Genomic DNA, 13,969 nt, shown 5'->3' with positions numbered 1-13,969 from the left:
TAATGAATTGCTTCTGGAGGCGATCTCCTCCAACGTCTCATCTGCTGCAAGTAAGCCCGAATATCTCTGGCGTAGGTGAAGTTGGTTAGAGCACACGATTCAGCGTACTTAAACTCGCCCTTGAGATTGTGGTAAACGAGTTCAAGGGACAAGTCAAACATGCCACGGGCCATTTGATGTTGCTTGTATAGATGGAAAACCGGGGAAGCCGAGATGGAGCCACCAACTTAGAAAGGTTGCGGCCATATCGCAAACTTCACCTTGATCAAGGTTCGCTCGCAACCGGCTGACATTGAGAGTATCGATAGTATATATATCGCCATCTTGGTAAGCTGGGGGAGCGGCTGCTGTTTGCGTTGTCGAGATGCCAGGATCTCGCCAGCATCCATCGCCTGAACGGCCAGCCTCCAGGGGTTTCGAAACGGGTTGGGTCGAGAAAAGTCTCGCTTTTGATATCTATATATGATCGGCTCGCATATCTCCGAGAAACGAAGGAGGCAACCTGCGTAGTCTTTCGGCGTATCTGCTCTGTGGAAAGAGAGACATTGACATGAGGATGGCCAAGTAGGCACATACCAAACCCAGTGGTCGCGAGGGTGTACCTCGACCTGAGTCTAGACGATCTTCTCAAGGGGTGGTTGGTCTAAAATGCCTTGCTTTATCCAAAGCTTGAAACCTGCATGAACAATGTTGCAGCAGGAGAAGAAACTAACATCTTCGCCGTCATGTTGCTGTAGTCTCCTTTCCAAAGCGACCAAATTAGGCGCAGTAGTTGTGTTCTAAAAGTGATTTATATAAAACGAATGAACCCTGTGTTTGATGTTTGTGTAAGCAACCTGGAGTGAAACGCTTGTCGATGTGCTCGGCCACCGCCAGACAAGGACAGGCTTTGACGTCACCAAATCCCATGAGGTAACTACTTTTGAGCGAATTTCAGTTCTCTGCACTCAGCGTAGTATCTTGGCAATGACCGAATTGAGGCACGAAAGTCCGCCCGGGGATGGTTGATTCGTAGCCATAAGCACTCTTGGCACGGCTTACAGGAAGCTCCCCAGCCGCTCTTAAAGCGGCCAGTGGCCACCAAAGGATTAACACAGGTGGTGCATGGGGTATGTATTTCCGTGTCCATCGTCGAAGTCAAGCCGAGACATAGGCTCTCACGTGCCAGATGGAAGGAGATGAGCGCCATCTTGTCCCCCGCTTGTATATATATCTACCTCACAGTTACAGTTTGAGCAGCCGCAAGCTCTCTGGCGCTATTCATGGAGGTGGCCAGATGGTCCACGTCTTGGTCCTGTTCTTTCTTGGACCGTGTTGTCCTGGACTCAAATTCTGTCTCCACGGGCTTATATAGAAGACGAAGAAGGAGATTCGCAGGTAGCGTTTCTGGTTTGCTTGGCTTCATAGAGTTATAGCCCTGTGTAGCGGGGTGAGCCCTCCATCATCGGCCAAGGTCAGGTCTGCCCCTTCAGAAATGAGACATTCAATAGCATTTATATTGTATGCTGTCTCCATCGCGTATGCCAGGCTGTGTTGCCCGCTTCATCTGGCAAGTTGATATCGACGCCGTGCTCAACGTAGAGAGCGCGAACGAGACGATTCTGGTACACTTCCTCGAATGGCAAAGTCGAGCATCGTCGCCAGGGTGAGGCACAGTCTTCAAGTCCTTATATAGCCGTCTTCAAAATGGGAAGACTTCAAAGTGCTCAGTATTTGAGATCCTCTATGAGCATAGCCAAACATCCTCGTTGATACCCAACCATTGGACACGCGCACGACGACACGCGTTCGGCCCTTTCTGGTAACGACTTTGAGTACAGGCTTCACCCTGTCGTTGGAATATATAAAAGTGAATCCATTTTTCAACAGCGTCTCCAAACTGTGCATCTGTTCCTGGATAGATGTATATAGAATCCAGTTCTTTCTGGGGTAAAAAGCTTGCGGCTAAGTAGTAATGACGAAGAGTTTCTCTGGTCAGGCTAGATCTGCGGTATATACAGATCGAACGCTTGTTGACGACGTACAAGCAAGCTGACAACCATGTGGGCGAGAGCGCCCCAAGCTCTAATGCAACTGAATGTGAGAGCTGGGCTTCCACCCAATTCCTCTCCCCTGACTATACATTTCCCTATGTTGGTCGAGCGTCTGACGGGAAAGCCTGGAGAAGACGTCCCATTGCCAAGGCGATGCGTCGGGTCTTCCACCGGAAGCATTTCTGACGGCTTTTGTCCAGGCCAAGCATGCAGGCTTGGAATAGTTCTTCGTGGCTTAGTAGCCCGCCGATGCATTGGAAATCCATCTTAGTGGGTATATATATAAAGAGACAGCAGATGAGAGAAATTCAGGATGGTATACCCGACTGTGCGAAGGAGAGAGAAGCAGAAGATGATGTTTGTCTCTTTGAGATCCAAGATGCATGATCCTTGATACCCTCAGATGACGAGCAATCTTTAGTATAAGAGTCCCAATAGTCATGCCCGGGGAAATCGACACTCTCGGATACGCGCGGCAACGGGTAGCTCGTGTTGCTGGGTGTGTGTATCCGGCCACACTCACGATATCAAATTCGGGAGTGTATTGCTGAGTTGTCGCTTCAGGGGCTGGGATTGAGAAGTAGCCCTGGTCCGAGGGTTGGTATATATAGAGGATATGAGTTCATTCCGGTCGTGGTCTCCCCAACCGGCCGGTTCACCTCTGTACCCAGTGTGTGCCAGCAAGGTCCTTGATGAGAACCACGAAGTGGGCCACAACAACTTGGATGAGGTAAGATCTTGATGGGAGCAGACACCCAGGATGCTGGTATAGTCTCATAGTCCCTTGTTGTAGTACGTCAGATCGGTGTGCTTGACATCCATGTCCACCAAAAACTTGACGTGTTGGGAACAGAGGCGCAACCATAAGGCAAAAGCTCACCCTGGCAAGACCAGGAACGCCAGGGCAGCGCTAGCCACGCCACGATGGGCTCATTGTGTTCGTATATATACAAAAGTTGGGTTCTGATGCCAGAGCAGAAAAAGAAACTGGCATCGCTGCGTAGTTTCGATGATGGCGACGGAGTGAACCGGGCTCGGTATCAGACAAGTGGGCCTTGGGATTCCCAAATGAATCTGAGGAATGTGTTGATTTATATATGAGTGACCAGGAACAAGACCACTCAGGGCCAGTTCTGTGATCAGATGGCGAAACTGGCGTTGAGCAATGGCGATTGGCATCGCATCGACAAAGGCTCCTGGCGACGACATGTTGGTAATGGATGCTCGACCGATGTGGCCGTGCTCAACATTTGGGTCAAAGAGCCGAATGGTATCTGAGGAGTTCGGCATTTGCGTTCTGAAGATGGGTATATATGTGGTGTGAGGGAATTGATCGAGCATTGGCTGTATACCTTCTGGTGAAGTGACTTTCTCGTCACGTAGCGGCTGGTTGGTAATCCATCCCAAAGGGGCGAGCGAAGCTGAAAGCGTCCTGCCTTTTGGAGATATATATATTGATCTTGATCGTGGGGAGAATCTTGGGCAAAGTGCTGTCAGGTTGAGACCAGGAGGTCAAGGGGTATTTATACCTGTCTTTCCTCTACCCTTCTTCACCGACATCATTCTGCGAGCTCAAGTTTGTCCAGCTTGTAAAGATGTGAGCAACATCAAACTTCACTAGAAACACGCGGCTTACAACATTCAATACTCCAAGTTTGTCCAAAAGTATTTGCTATCAAAACAGCATCATGTATCATATCAATGCTATCCAACCCCCGCCTTCTTGAAAACACCAAAGTAAAACGCCTCCAATGATTACATATACAGATTGCCAAACCAGCTTGTCTGGCTTGTTCACTCCAATAACAGTATACAACTCTATTCGCGTGTTTTCTCCAGCTTACTCTTTCCAACAATGCTTGTCTTCTCTTTGGGTTCTCTTCGCTTTATCGTAACATGTATGAGAGATCTGGAAGGTCTCGGAGGATATTGGCGACAATCTCGTCATCTTTGGATGTATCCTCTGGCTCTTGTCGTGGAGGAACAGGAAGCGACATCGGTCGAGGCTTCTTTGACAAAGTCTGTTTTTTTGCAGTCTCCAATGGCTTCGACACAGGTTCAAGCTCCTGGCTTGCAGTCATACTCTCTTTCAGCGGTGAGCTCTCCCTCATTGGCGATGATGGTTTGTTCCCATTACCAAAGAAGTCCATGTCCCAAGAAGCCCAGCCATTCAGCCTGTTTGTGTTTTCAATTGGCGACCTTGCCTTGTTCTGCATCAGATTTGCGGAAGCCATGACGTCCAGTGACGACCGGGGCAGGGGACTCAGGTCGACCGTGGTTGACCTAGAGTGGCTAATCAAACCCTGTATCGGCGAAGGAGTTAAATCAACTGTGGTCGACCTTGAGTGGCTAGGCATCAAGCCTTGGCCCGGGGAGGCGCTCCAGTCGACGGTGGTATGTCGAGAGTGTGAGGGTATGAACCCCTGGGAGACTGGTACGTCAAAAGAAGCACGGTCGTTGTTTGTTGCTTCTTCCTTAGGAGCACTCTCAAAGATATCATCCGGAGGAGCTGTAGCCGTGATTGAAGGTTTAGAAACATGCCCCTTGTTTGTGTTGTCCTCCGTCTTGGCACCCACAATCGCGTCCAGAGATGGAAAGGTTCCGTTCCCTTCCCCGGAAGGTGAGGAAACCATGTCGCCCCAATCATCGTCATCTTCTTCTTCATCTCCCCAACCTGCATTCTCGGGCGGTTGTGCTAGTGGTGATGTTGGATATGTAATTGGTTGAGAGATAGAGATTGGCCGGGTTGTAGCTTGCAGGGGCGTAGGTATAATAGGAGAAGGCGGCTGAGGAATCTGAGGGGAAGTTGGTGATGGTAGAGGTTGAGATATAGATAGGGGGCGGGTAGTAGGCTTAATAGGTATAGGTTTAATAGGAGAAGGAGGTCGAGCAATAGCTGTTGGTGATCTTGCGGGAGGCGGAGGAGGCTTCGCTGTAACCGGTGACGTCTTGGCGACTTCCACAGGAGACGACTCTACAGTCGAGCTGGGCTCAGTGATAGAACGCTCCGAAGCTGGAGGTGGTATAGCAATAGTCGACGAAGGAGCAGGGCTGCTCCCCCATCCAAACGCCGCAACCGTCGGTGATGCTACCGTTCCTTTCGAGTTGACCGACGCGTGTCTTGAATGGCTCTTGCGCGCTAACAACTCTGAGATATCAACTGACGGCGCAGAAGAATCCCAATTGAAGATCCTTCCACCTGCAGCAGCACCTCTTCGACCAAGAACGACACGGCCCGCGATAGAGTCCTCCTCCATCCACCGTCTGACAATACGGATGGCCTGCTCACGCACCTGTGAGTTGCTCCAGCCAATGCGCACATAGTTTTCGTCGTCTCCCATGTTATGCTTTCGGATTGAGCCGAATCTAGAGATCTGGTACCAAGCCTTGCGCTCAGATATCGAGGCAAACGTGTCATCGATGATGACATCTGGTACTGGCTCGGGGGTTGGAAAGGATGCTTCAACTGAGGGGAAGAGGTCGTCCAACTTCGACATATCGATTGAGAACGGTATCGATGGTTGTTTTGGTCGTGGTTGTAATATCTCTTTGGGCTCATCGTGAGTTGTCGTCTCAACCACAGGAAACTTTTCCTCGACCACCTTTGTTTCTGGTACTTCCGGCACTTCCTCATGGATGGGCGATTCAAAATCCGACCAAGAGTCAGATTCAGCTTGAGCCTCATCTTCCTCGGTCTTCTCTGCCACGGTCTTTTCCTCCTCTGTTGTTTCTTCCATGACATCCGGTGATACTTCGCGGTCTTTCGTTTCCACCTTTGTTTCTGGCTCTGGCGCTGGCTCCGGCGTTGGCTCCAATTCCGGTTCCGGCTCTAATCGTTCCACGGCCTCAGGTTCAGGCGTCGCTTCTTGCACCGGCGACCGGGTGCTCGACGTCTTTCGCATGGTCGGATCGATAGGCGATACGCTGTGGCTTCGCTTGGCTATATCGTCGTACATCTCCACCAGCTCCAAAACCTTATTCGAGGGCTGGCGCAAAGCAGGTGGTCGCGTGCCACGTCGCAGAGCTGGTCGAGGAGCTCCATCCGGAGAGCCGGGTCGGCCATCATCACTCGGCATCGGACTCAGACTCCTCATAGACGGAGCCCGGTCAGGTTGTCGCCAGATATCCGCCGTGCTCTCCTTCAACTCGGTCAGGGGAGGCGGCGTCCTCGACGCGACCCTGGCTTCGATCGGTCGCAATCCTTCACCAAGACTTATTGCTGAATCTCCGCTCCTCTCCTCCTTCCGCACCCGCGCCGTTTCTAGTGTTGCCAGGTGTCCCCATGAATCCGGTCCCGGCGACGGAAGTCTCGAGCTGGCAGGACTACCCCCTATCGGCCGCAAACCAGGACTCCTCCCCCATCGGGGACTGCTGTCCTTACCAGGCTCGGCCCAGCCGCCCCAGGCATCATCATCGTCCATCCATGGCGTATGAGCAGGGGAGGGTCGCTGGCTATGGTCTGGGGTGAAATGTGCGTGCGGCGGCGGCGCGGGGAGATCTATCTTCGGGGGCGAGTCGTTTGTCCAAGGGGAACCCCATGGATCCTCCATGCTGGGCGAGAGTACATGTCGCGCGGCCAGCGGCAGGAGTGTGTATCGAGAAGAGAAGAAACGTCAGAGGCAGAGGTTATTGTGTTCGATTTATCATTGCGCAAAGGTTCGGGAGAACGGGGTTTGAAATCGGCCAAGTGTTTCGAAGGTGTTGGGAGGCGCAACACGTCGAGTCGACTTGCGTAATCGCTTAGTTGATGGTAGGCAACAGAATTTTGTACGGTTAGACGCCACAAGTGAATAGTGGCTTGGATGGATGCTCAAGGTTGATGCAGAACCAAGCGAGCGATCAACGACGGGACGTTGTTGTTTTGGCTTCCAAGGAATGGAAATGGAACATGTTCCAGTTTCCGGGGCCTTCGCGGGTTCCGAATCTTCAGGGGCGGCGCGTTCCCCAGGTCTCTAGCTTTCCAAATTTGGCCCCGCCTCCATGCCCGTGCATCCCGGCCGCCAACACCAAAGCTCCAATGACATGGCTCAATGACATGACCCCTTGTTGAATCAATCGACTCTTGCGATTCATCAGGGGGCAATTGAACTTTTGGATATCGTTGATTTGTAGTATTTCCATCTGCTTTCTAACACAAGGGTATTTATTTGTTTGCTTGATGTCTATCGCATACAATGCCAGATACCATGACATCATCCTTCCCTCAAATCAACAAGTCCATGAACCAGCCGTTTCCCCAGTAATTCCATGAAGCAGTTCCGTACAACCCCGACACTCCGTCGCTAATATTCAGTCAAAATTTTCATGTCGTTTCCATCCATTCTCCCAGATAAGGTTGATTCACGAGACAATCTCGTGACCGTGCTTCAGTGCCCACTCCTTAGAGCGACCCTTGCCGGTCTTCTCTGCCACGAGTTCGATCGTGTTCTTCACCTCTATTCGAGATACGTGCTCTCGGAAAAGATGAAACACAAAGTCAATGATTCCAACCTTGGATAACGCCTTGTTGTCAAGAATCGCCCGCTTCACGTCATCCATGAGCTCTGACTTGACGAGCTTAGGCGCATCACCACTTGCGCTGCTTCCACCAGTAATGGCTGCAAATGCATTGGTAGGTGTTGGTGGAGGAGGCATCTTGGTACCGCTCTCAGCAGCCTTGGTGGCTTTGGTTGTCTTGACCTTGTTCTCAGGTTCCCAGTATTCCGTAGAGAATGGATCAATGCCCCATGACTGCGAAAGTCCATCTAGACTCAGTTAGTACCTGGTCTTGATTCAGTCCAGGCATGTACTTACCGTGCATAAACTCCATTTTGTGCTCATAGACAACCTGATTCGCCACAACGCCCCCGTTTTCAAAGCATATACCAGTGCTCTCTGGTTCCAATGTGTTGGCAAAAAGCCGTCGAGATAGACCAGCATCTTCAGAGTCGTCGAGGAATCCTTCCATGTCATCCTCGTCATCGAGCTCCTCCTCGTCATCGTCAACGTCCAGATCTTCTCCTTCCTCCTCCTGCCATTCGGCTTCCGAGTCATAATCGTAGTCCAGAGGCAGTCCTCTTCTTGTTGGCTTGCGAGCCAGTTGGCTGATGTTGTCCTTGCCAAGAGCGAACGTCTTCAAAGTAACAGTTCCATAGTAAGGGGGCCGAACATCTTGTGAAAAGGCAATCACCTTCATAGGCACCTTGGACAGCTTCTCGCGGGCTTCTCGCATGATCTTATCGGCGTTGTCTGCTCCAGAATTGTCCGACTTCTCTGTCTCCTTGTAGACGTGTTCCATAATGTGACTAACAGGGTGATGGAGCTTGCCTCGCTTTCGGGGTTTGCCGGGCAAGGCAAACAGATGCACAGGGTCGAATGAAGCATCCTTTTGAAGCTCTTCAGCACGCTGACCACCAATGCATTCGTCCACGATCTTTGACTTGACTTGGCGTGTTTCGTCGTCCATCCGGGGTCCAACGGGGGCCACTGTTGTGCTGTCCTTGATGAAGAATGGCTTGAACAACTTCTCGTACTCTGACTTTGACACCTGACTGACACCTTTGACGGGGCTTCCGTCTCGAAATGTGCCGTTCTTGGCGTTGGCACTGTCATCAGCCTTCTTAGGGGTGTTGGAAACCTTGAAGAAAGAGCCGAGTGTTCGTTGCTGGCGAGCCTTCTTCTCTGCCTCCTCCTCCTTTCGCTTCTTTTCCTCGTCCTTTTTCTTTCTCTCCTCGTCCCTCTTCTTCTTCTCCTCATCCTTCACCTTCTTTTCTTCCTCCTTCTCGCGTTTCTTCTCCTCACGTTCTTTAGCTTTGGCTGCCTTTTCCGCTTCAGCTTTGGCTTTCTCGACAGCTCGAATGGCTGCCTTCTCTTCACGCTCTTCCTTTTGCTTTGCAAGCTCCTTTTCACGAGCCTCCTTTTCGGCAGGAGTCAACTTCTTTCGCTTCGGTGGGTTCACTGGCGACTTCGATGCGGATCCAATTACCATTGGCTTTAGTAAGGTTTGGCCTTTGACCGGTGTCTGGGGTGACGGAGATTTTCGGGTGGGAGTGCTACTGCCGGCCTCGGTAAGATCTGGTGTCGCCTGTGAGGTGGATTGGGTGCCCGTTACAGCGATGGAGGGTAGACCTGTATCAAGTCAATATCTGTATAATCGTCAAAGTATCATGATACGCACTGCATTCGCCCTCGGGCTGGCTGCAAGTCTGCATCTTGGTATCTTCAGAGTCCTCCACCTTGACGGTCTCCCCTGCGAACTCATCATGGCTTCTCTTGCGGCCCGTAGCCTCGGTTTCCTGAATATTCAGAGACATCTCCAAGAGAGCCATTTCGAATCGACGGGAGCTATGCAGCTCAGTGGTGGTGCGGGTGTGTCAGATGTCGTATCGGTGAGGAGTGGTGCGGAGCGTGACGGATACGGTCGCTAGGAGGCAGGTGCTGGAAATCGCCCAAGGCCGAAAATCATGAAACAAGGTTTTGATGTTGATTTGTCATGAAGAAGACGAAAATGATCATTTGATTCGATCAAGGCTCTCGATGCGGCTAGGAATGGTGTGGTGTTGAGGAATTGAAAGAATCTCGCCGAGTGTGCACGAGATCCCCCCAAGTTTGTTTGTGGCATGAAGCATCCAGGTTGCGAAGGGGAGCCTGGACCCCAAAGAGGGTCCCAAAGCTTAAGGAAGACGCGCCGACGCGTTAATTTGGCGCCGCCACATCGTGCACATTTACGCGTTAACGCGCAGAGTGGAAAGTGCAAAAGTGGCTGACGGGTAATCTACGGCGATGTGACCTTCAGGGGCCGTGGCTGTGCTGCCGTGGCTGCCTCCGCGCTTGCGGCTAGTGCGCTTGGCATTTTGGCATGTCAGAATCTTTCAAATTGCCATGACGACAAAGATGGAGATCGGGGTGACGTCGAATTTCGCTGATCACCTCATGGAGGGAGCCGGACAGACGCCCGAAGCCAGTGATTGGGCGCTTATTGCCGCTTCAGCTGACAGTAGGGAATAAGGATCGGACCAGACAGTAACGTCACCTCTGCACTGACATGCAAAGCAGTTCCTTCAAAGGATGATACGAGAAGGTCACTGACGATCAATGCATTAATGACCCGCATGCAACTCGAGTCCCCTGAGCCTCACGGGGGTTATGCTTGAGCCATTGTTTTCTTTGTTACCTCCAAAGTCTCCAACGAGACTCAGGAGTCGAGTTTTCATTAAGCATACTTTTCTGTGTCTTGAGTCCTGGCTAGAGAGGTATCTTTCAAACATTAAAAAGCCCATCAACGACAGTGGAGGCCCCGCTCCGAATGCACACACTTCGTTCCATCAGAAAGGTGGAAACATGATATAGCGAGAGATGTGAAAAAGAAGATTCGTTGGGGGGTATCTGAACCCTTGGAAACGACAGTGGGTTGTGAGAAACCAAACGATAGGTAGATAGTACAAAGCAATGCTAGAACGCCGACTGATGCAAGTCCACCCTTCGATCCGAAGTGTGATGGTGTGTGTTAACGAATGAACAACATAAGAAACCCCATTTGCCCAGCCTGTCGTGACATGATACATGAACTGTCATGGCCGAATAGTATATATCTCGTCGAATTAGAACGCCCCCTTAATCAGGGTTGGCGATGAAGAGGCGTCCAGATGTAAGTGTTGATGTTCGCTCGTCGACACTTCCACGTCTCCTGAGCTCATCCGCTGATTTCACGCTCTTTTCTCTAGTAAGAGCTGAGTGCATCAGTGAATTGGAAGCCAGTCTCGGGGCATTGCCCAGCTCGCCCACGTTGTCGGCGCGCTCAGCGCTGCTGCCACTCCTCGTGCTGCGAGCCTTGCCGCTGGCACCGTCGTCGACAATATCTTCGGGCATAGTCTCGACCAAGCTGCCAGTGCGCTCGGGGGTATCACCGGGACTCCATCGCCGGCCGTGCTGGCTGCCCATTCCTCCAGATGATCGATATGCGAGGTTCCTACGGCTGCTCGTTGTGCTGCTCCGTCCGCTGCTACCCGTCCTACGGTGGTGCGGGCGGGTCGTGCTGGGTGTGTTCTCGTCGTCACTACTCTCAGCCTCCACCTCGGTGGCGCTCAGCCGCATGGGAACTCCCCCGACGCCGACGTGGTTCTCGCCGGGCGCGTAGCCAACCACAGGTGTCTTTCCGTGGTGTCGAATCTTGGGGATCTTTGCCGCGACCTTGTTGGTAGTGCTAAGGCCTGTGCTGGTTCGTCCGCCGGCACCGCCGGGGCCATAGGAGCTGCTGCCGCGGGCTCCACCGACGACCTCGAGGGCCGCACGCATCTTTGCCGCACGCTGCTGGGCGAGCATTCTGGGGTCCTCGTACTGGGCGCGATCGCACCAGACGGTTCCCTTTTGTTTCCGCAGAAGCGCGACATAGCTGGAGGGCTGGGGGCTGGCTCCACCGGAGCGGCTCGAGGTTGAGCGACGGAGCTCGCTCTGTGACGAGTTGCGGTAAGCTGCAGGAGGTGGGATGCTGCCGATGCTGCTAAACGTATTCACCGACGGTGAGCGGCGGTTCTGCATTGGATTGGGGCCCGGGTGGGCGAGGTGTTGTGTCTGGAACTGCATGGGGAAGGTGTTTGATGAGGTGGTTCGTGATCGTGAATGTCCATAGGCGACGGTTTGGTCCATTGGGCCTCGCATGGCCTGGGGTTCCAACATGGCCTCGCGGCGACGTCGAGGGGGACGTCGAGTTTTAAGGTGCTCGCGGGTCGCGGGTCGTGGCGTGTTGCTCGACTGTAGGGAGGGTTGGCCCCGTCGGGCGCGGCGCGGAGCGGCAGTAGTGTCGAGAGTCCGAAGCCGAAGCGCAGTGCCAGAGAGAAGCGAGAGAAGGAGAGGGAGCCGAAAAGTGAGACTGTGCTTGGTAGCGCGCCAGAAGAAGCGGGGCGCAAGTTGGAGCCAGAGACAAGAGGGCGGTCGAGGTGGTGAACGTCCGGGTATAACTGACGAGGGTGAGAGGTCGTGAACAAGGCGGGATAGACGTTTTGAGATGATGCAGTTGGTGTAGGTAGGTAGATATGCAGAGGAGAGGTCGAGGATGGGAGGAAGAGGTCAGAACTCGATGGTGGGCAGAGGCGTCAACAAGAAGGATTTCAGTCACTGATGAGAGTGGGAGAGAGCCGCCTAGTCGGGCAGTCCAACGTTGCATGGATTCATAGGTAGCCCGGCCAGGTTGGGGGGTGGGTGGAGGGCAGGTGGGTTAGTGGGTTCAGCGAGCTAGTGGGTGGTCGCCTGCAGGTGGATCGCCTACCGCTAGCGGACAGTCTGCCAGGCCTTGCGCTTGTCCAGGCTGGCTTCAGCACCTCCGTCCATGGCATCAATGGATGGAAATGGCTCCAACTCCAGTTGTCGGCTATCCAGAGCTGGCAGCCAGAGCCGCTACCTATGATGTAGACCATGGATCGTTGAGTCTTGGCCCTGGCTTAGCCCTCCGACAAAAGGTTCGGGGCTGCTTAAAATTCTAGCACCTCTCCACGGAAACGTACCTGTGTACCTATCGAGACAACACATCTACTTTCTAACAAGAGGAAATTCCTTGCGAGAGAACGTGTTCGGTGAGAATGTATGGCTTGGAGCAAGGGAGCGGAGCGGCGTGTAAGAATGTGGAACCTGGGGCGCTCTCTGGATTGCCTCACTCTTGTTACATCCGGTCAATGCAAAGAATGGCCTTGCCTTGCTCGACTGGGGCGCTCGCTCATGGCTTCTGGGATTTCCCCTCGTGCTCTCCCTCGTTGCTTGGGTCATTGCTTTGTCTGAGGTGCTCGCTCGCTGGCACCTCCAGCTTCGCTTCGGCTAAGGATGCTGGTCCATGCTCTCGTCCATTAACCTCTCACAGCATCGCGGCCTCTTCCTCCATGCGACGACCCCAAAAGCCAAGTCAGCCCTGGCGGCCCAGCTGAAGCCGCACCACCGAAGAAGAGCCTGGTCTGGCTGCTGGCGCGGGGCCCAATCAGGCGTGTCTGTCGTTCGTGATGTCATGCTGGCCCAGCACCAGAGCAGATGGAGCCGAACAGGTCGGGTGTGTTAGCTTGAGTGGGCAGTCCGGCCCTAACTCTCTCCTCCCGTAGGGCCGTAGCCGCTTCTGTTCGGAAGGTTTTCTGCCCTTTGCCATTTTGGCTGGTCCGGTTCTAGCCTGGCATTGGTAGATAAGCGACCAACAGATGGATGAGACAGAAGAGCCGGTGGGTGATGACATTTACGATTGGAGTTTTGCTTGAGTCTTCTGAAACTCTCTTGTATCCCCTCAGACAGAGAGCTTTTACTTTCCATGTCACATTTCACCTCTTCACCATGATCGGCCAGGTCGGAAGTGTGACTGGTCCCAGAGTCGCACTCTTCGCCAAACACAGTCGAGTCGATCCCCGGTCGCCCCAGCACCCCTGGAACCGCCTCTTGTCCATCCATCCCATCCCTGCAATCTGTAGCGCGCTGACCATGCGTCAGAAGCGACCAGCACCTGTCGGGACGGGTTCGCGGCGTGCTGACGAGACCGATAGTCAGGGTGATGTGAGCGCCTCGGGGACCATGGACCTCCAGGAGCCGCGCCAAGCACAGCCCTTTTTTCTCTCTGTCTTTTCCCTTTACCAAGCGCTATGGTGCACCCTTAGATCCAGAGATGCGAAGTGGGGTGGGTTTTTTTTTCGTCAAGGATGGGAGAGAACGGTAAAACGGCAATCCAATCCAACAAAGGCAGAGAGGCCAACAGTAAAAACCTAGAGTCGGTCTCGAGCGCTCCTGGCGAATCAACCTTGTTTGTTGTTGTTGCAATTGTTCCGAGTCTCCATAAACATCAACGGCGGGCTGAAGCCTTTCCCCCGAAAGGCACAACGGCAAGCTTGTCTTGAGGAAGCTTGTTGAAGCTTGTTCCAGCTGCAAACCAAACTCCCTTGACTTTCTACGCAGACGCAGGAATCCAATTTCGATCAAAAGAAGAGTTTCGGCAT

At 53.0% G+C, this 13,969-nt stretch overlaps 3 protein-coding genes across 3 annotated transcripts; all 3 read right to left on the bottom strand.

Moving 5' to 3' along the window:
- Positions 1 to 3,919: 3,919 nt before the first annotated feature.
- On the bottom strand, positions 3,920 to 6,583 carry NECHADRAFT_84904 (uncharacterized protein; the record flags this gene model as incomplete). The annotated part of the gene is made up of 1 exon (XM_003050071.1): positions 3,920 to 6,583. The coding sequence occupies one exon, from the start codon at positions 6,581 to 6,583 to the stop codon at positions 3,920 to 3,922; it is 2,664 nt and encodes an 887-aa protein (XP_003050117.1).
- A 790-nt stretch (positions 6,584 to 7,373) lies between these two features.
- NFF2101 (uncharacterized protein) lies at positions 7,374 to 9,340 on the bottom strand (the record flags this gene model as incomplete). Its single annotated transcript, XM_003050070.1, has 4 exons — positions 7,374 to 7,611; positions 7,784 to 7,799; positions 7,899 to 9,140; positions 9,190 to 9,340. The coding sequence occupies 4 exons, from the start codon at positions 9,338 to 9,340 to the stop codon at positions 7,374 to 7,376; spliced, it is 1,647 nt and encodes a 548-aa protein (XP_003050116.1).
- Positions 9,341 to 10,186: 846 nt separating this feature from the next.
- On the bottom strand, positions 10,187 to 12,047 carry NECHADRAFT_63684 (uncharacterized protein). Its single transcript, XM_003050069.1, has one exon. It carries the CDS (start codon positions 11,685 to 11,687, stop codon positions 10,626 to 10,628), a length of 1,062 nt encoding a protein of 353 aa, XP_003050115.1. The 5' UTR covers positions 11,688 to 12,047; the 3' UTR covers positions 10,187 to 10,625.
- Between the last annotated feature and the right edge of the window lie 1,922 nt (positions 12,048 to 13,969).

The sequence above is a fragment of the Fusarium vanettenii genome (genome assembly GCF_000151355.1).
Source record: "Fusarium vanettenii 77-13-4 chromosome 9 genomic scaffold NECHAsca_6_chr9_2_0, whole genome shotgun sequence".
Classification (NCBI taxonomy): Eukaryota; Fungi; Ascomycota; class Sordariomycetes; order Hypocreales; family Nectriaceae; genus Fusarium; species Fusarium vanettenii.
Note: the sequence above shows the minus strand (reverse complement) of the source record. Positions and strands in the feature narration are given on the sequence as shown.

Coding starts and splice junctions, on each gene's coding strand:
- NECHADRAFT_63684 (XM_003050069.1), bottom strand. CDS start 11,687: ATGTTGGAACCCCAGGCCATGCGAGGCCCAATGGACCAAACCGTCGCC.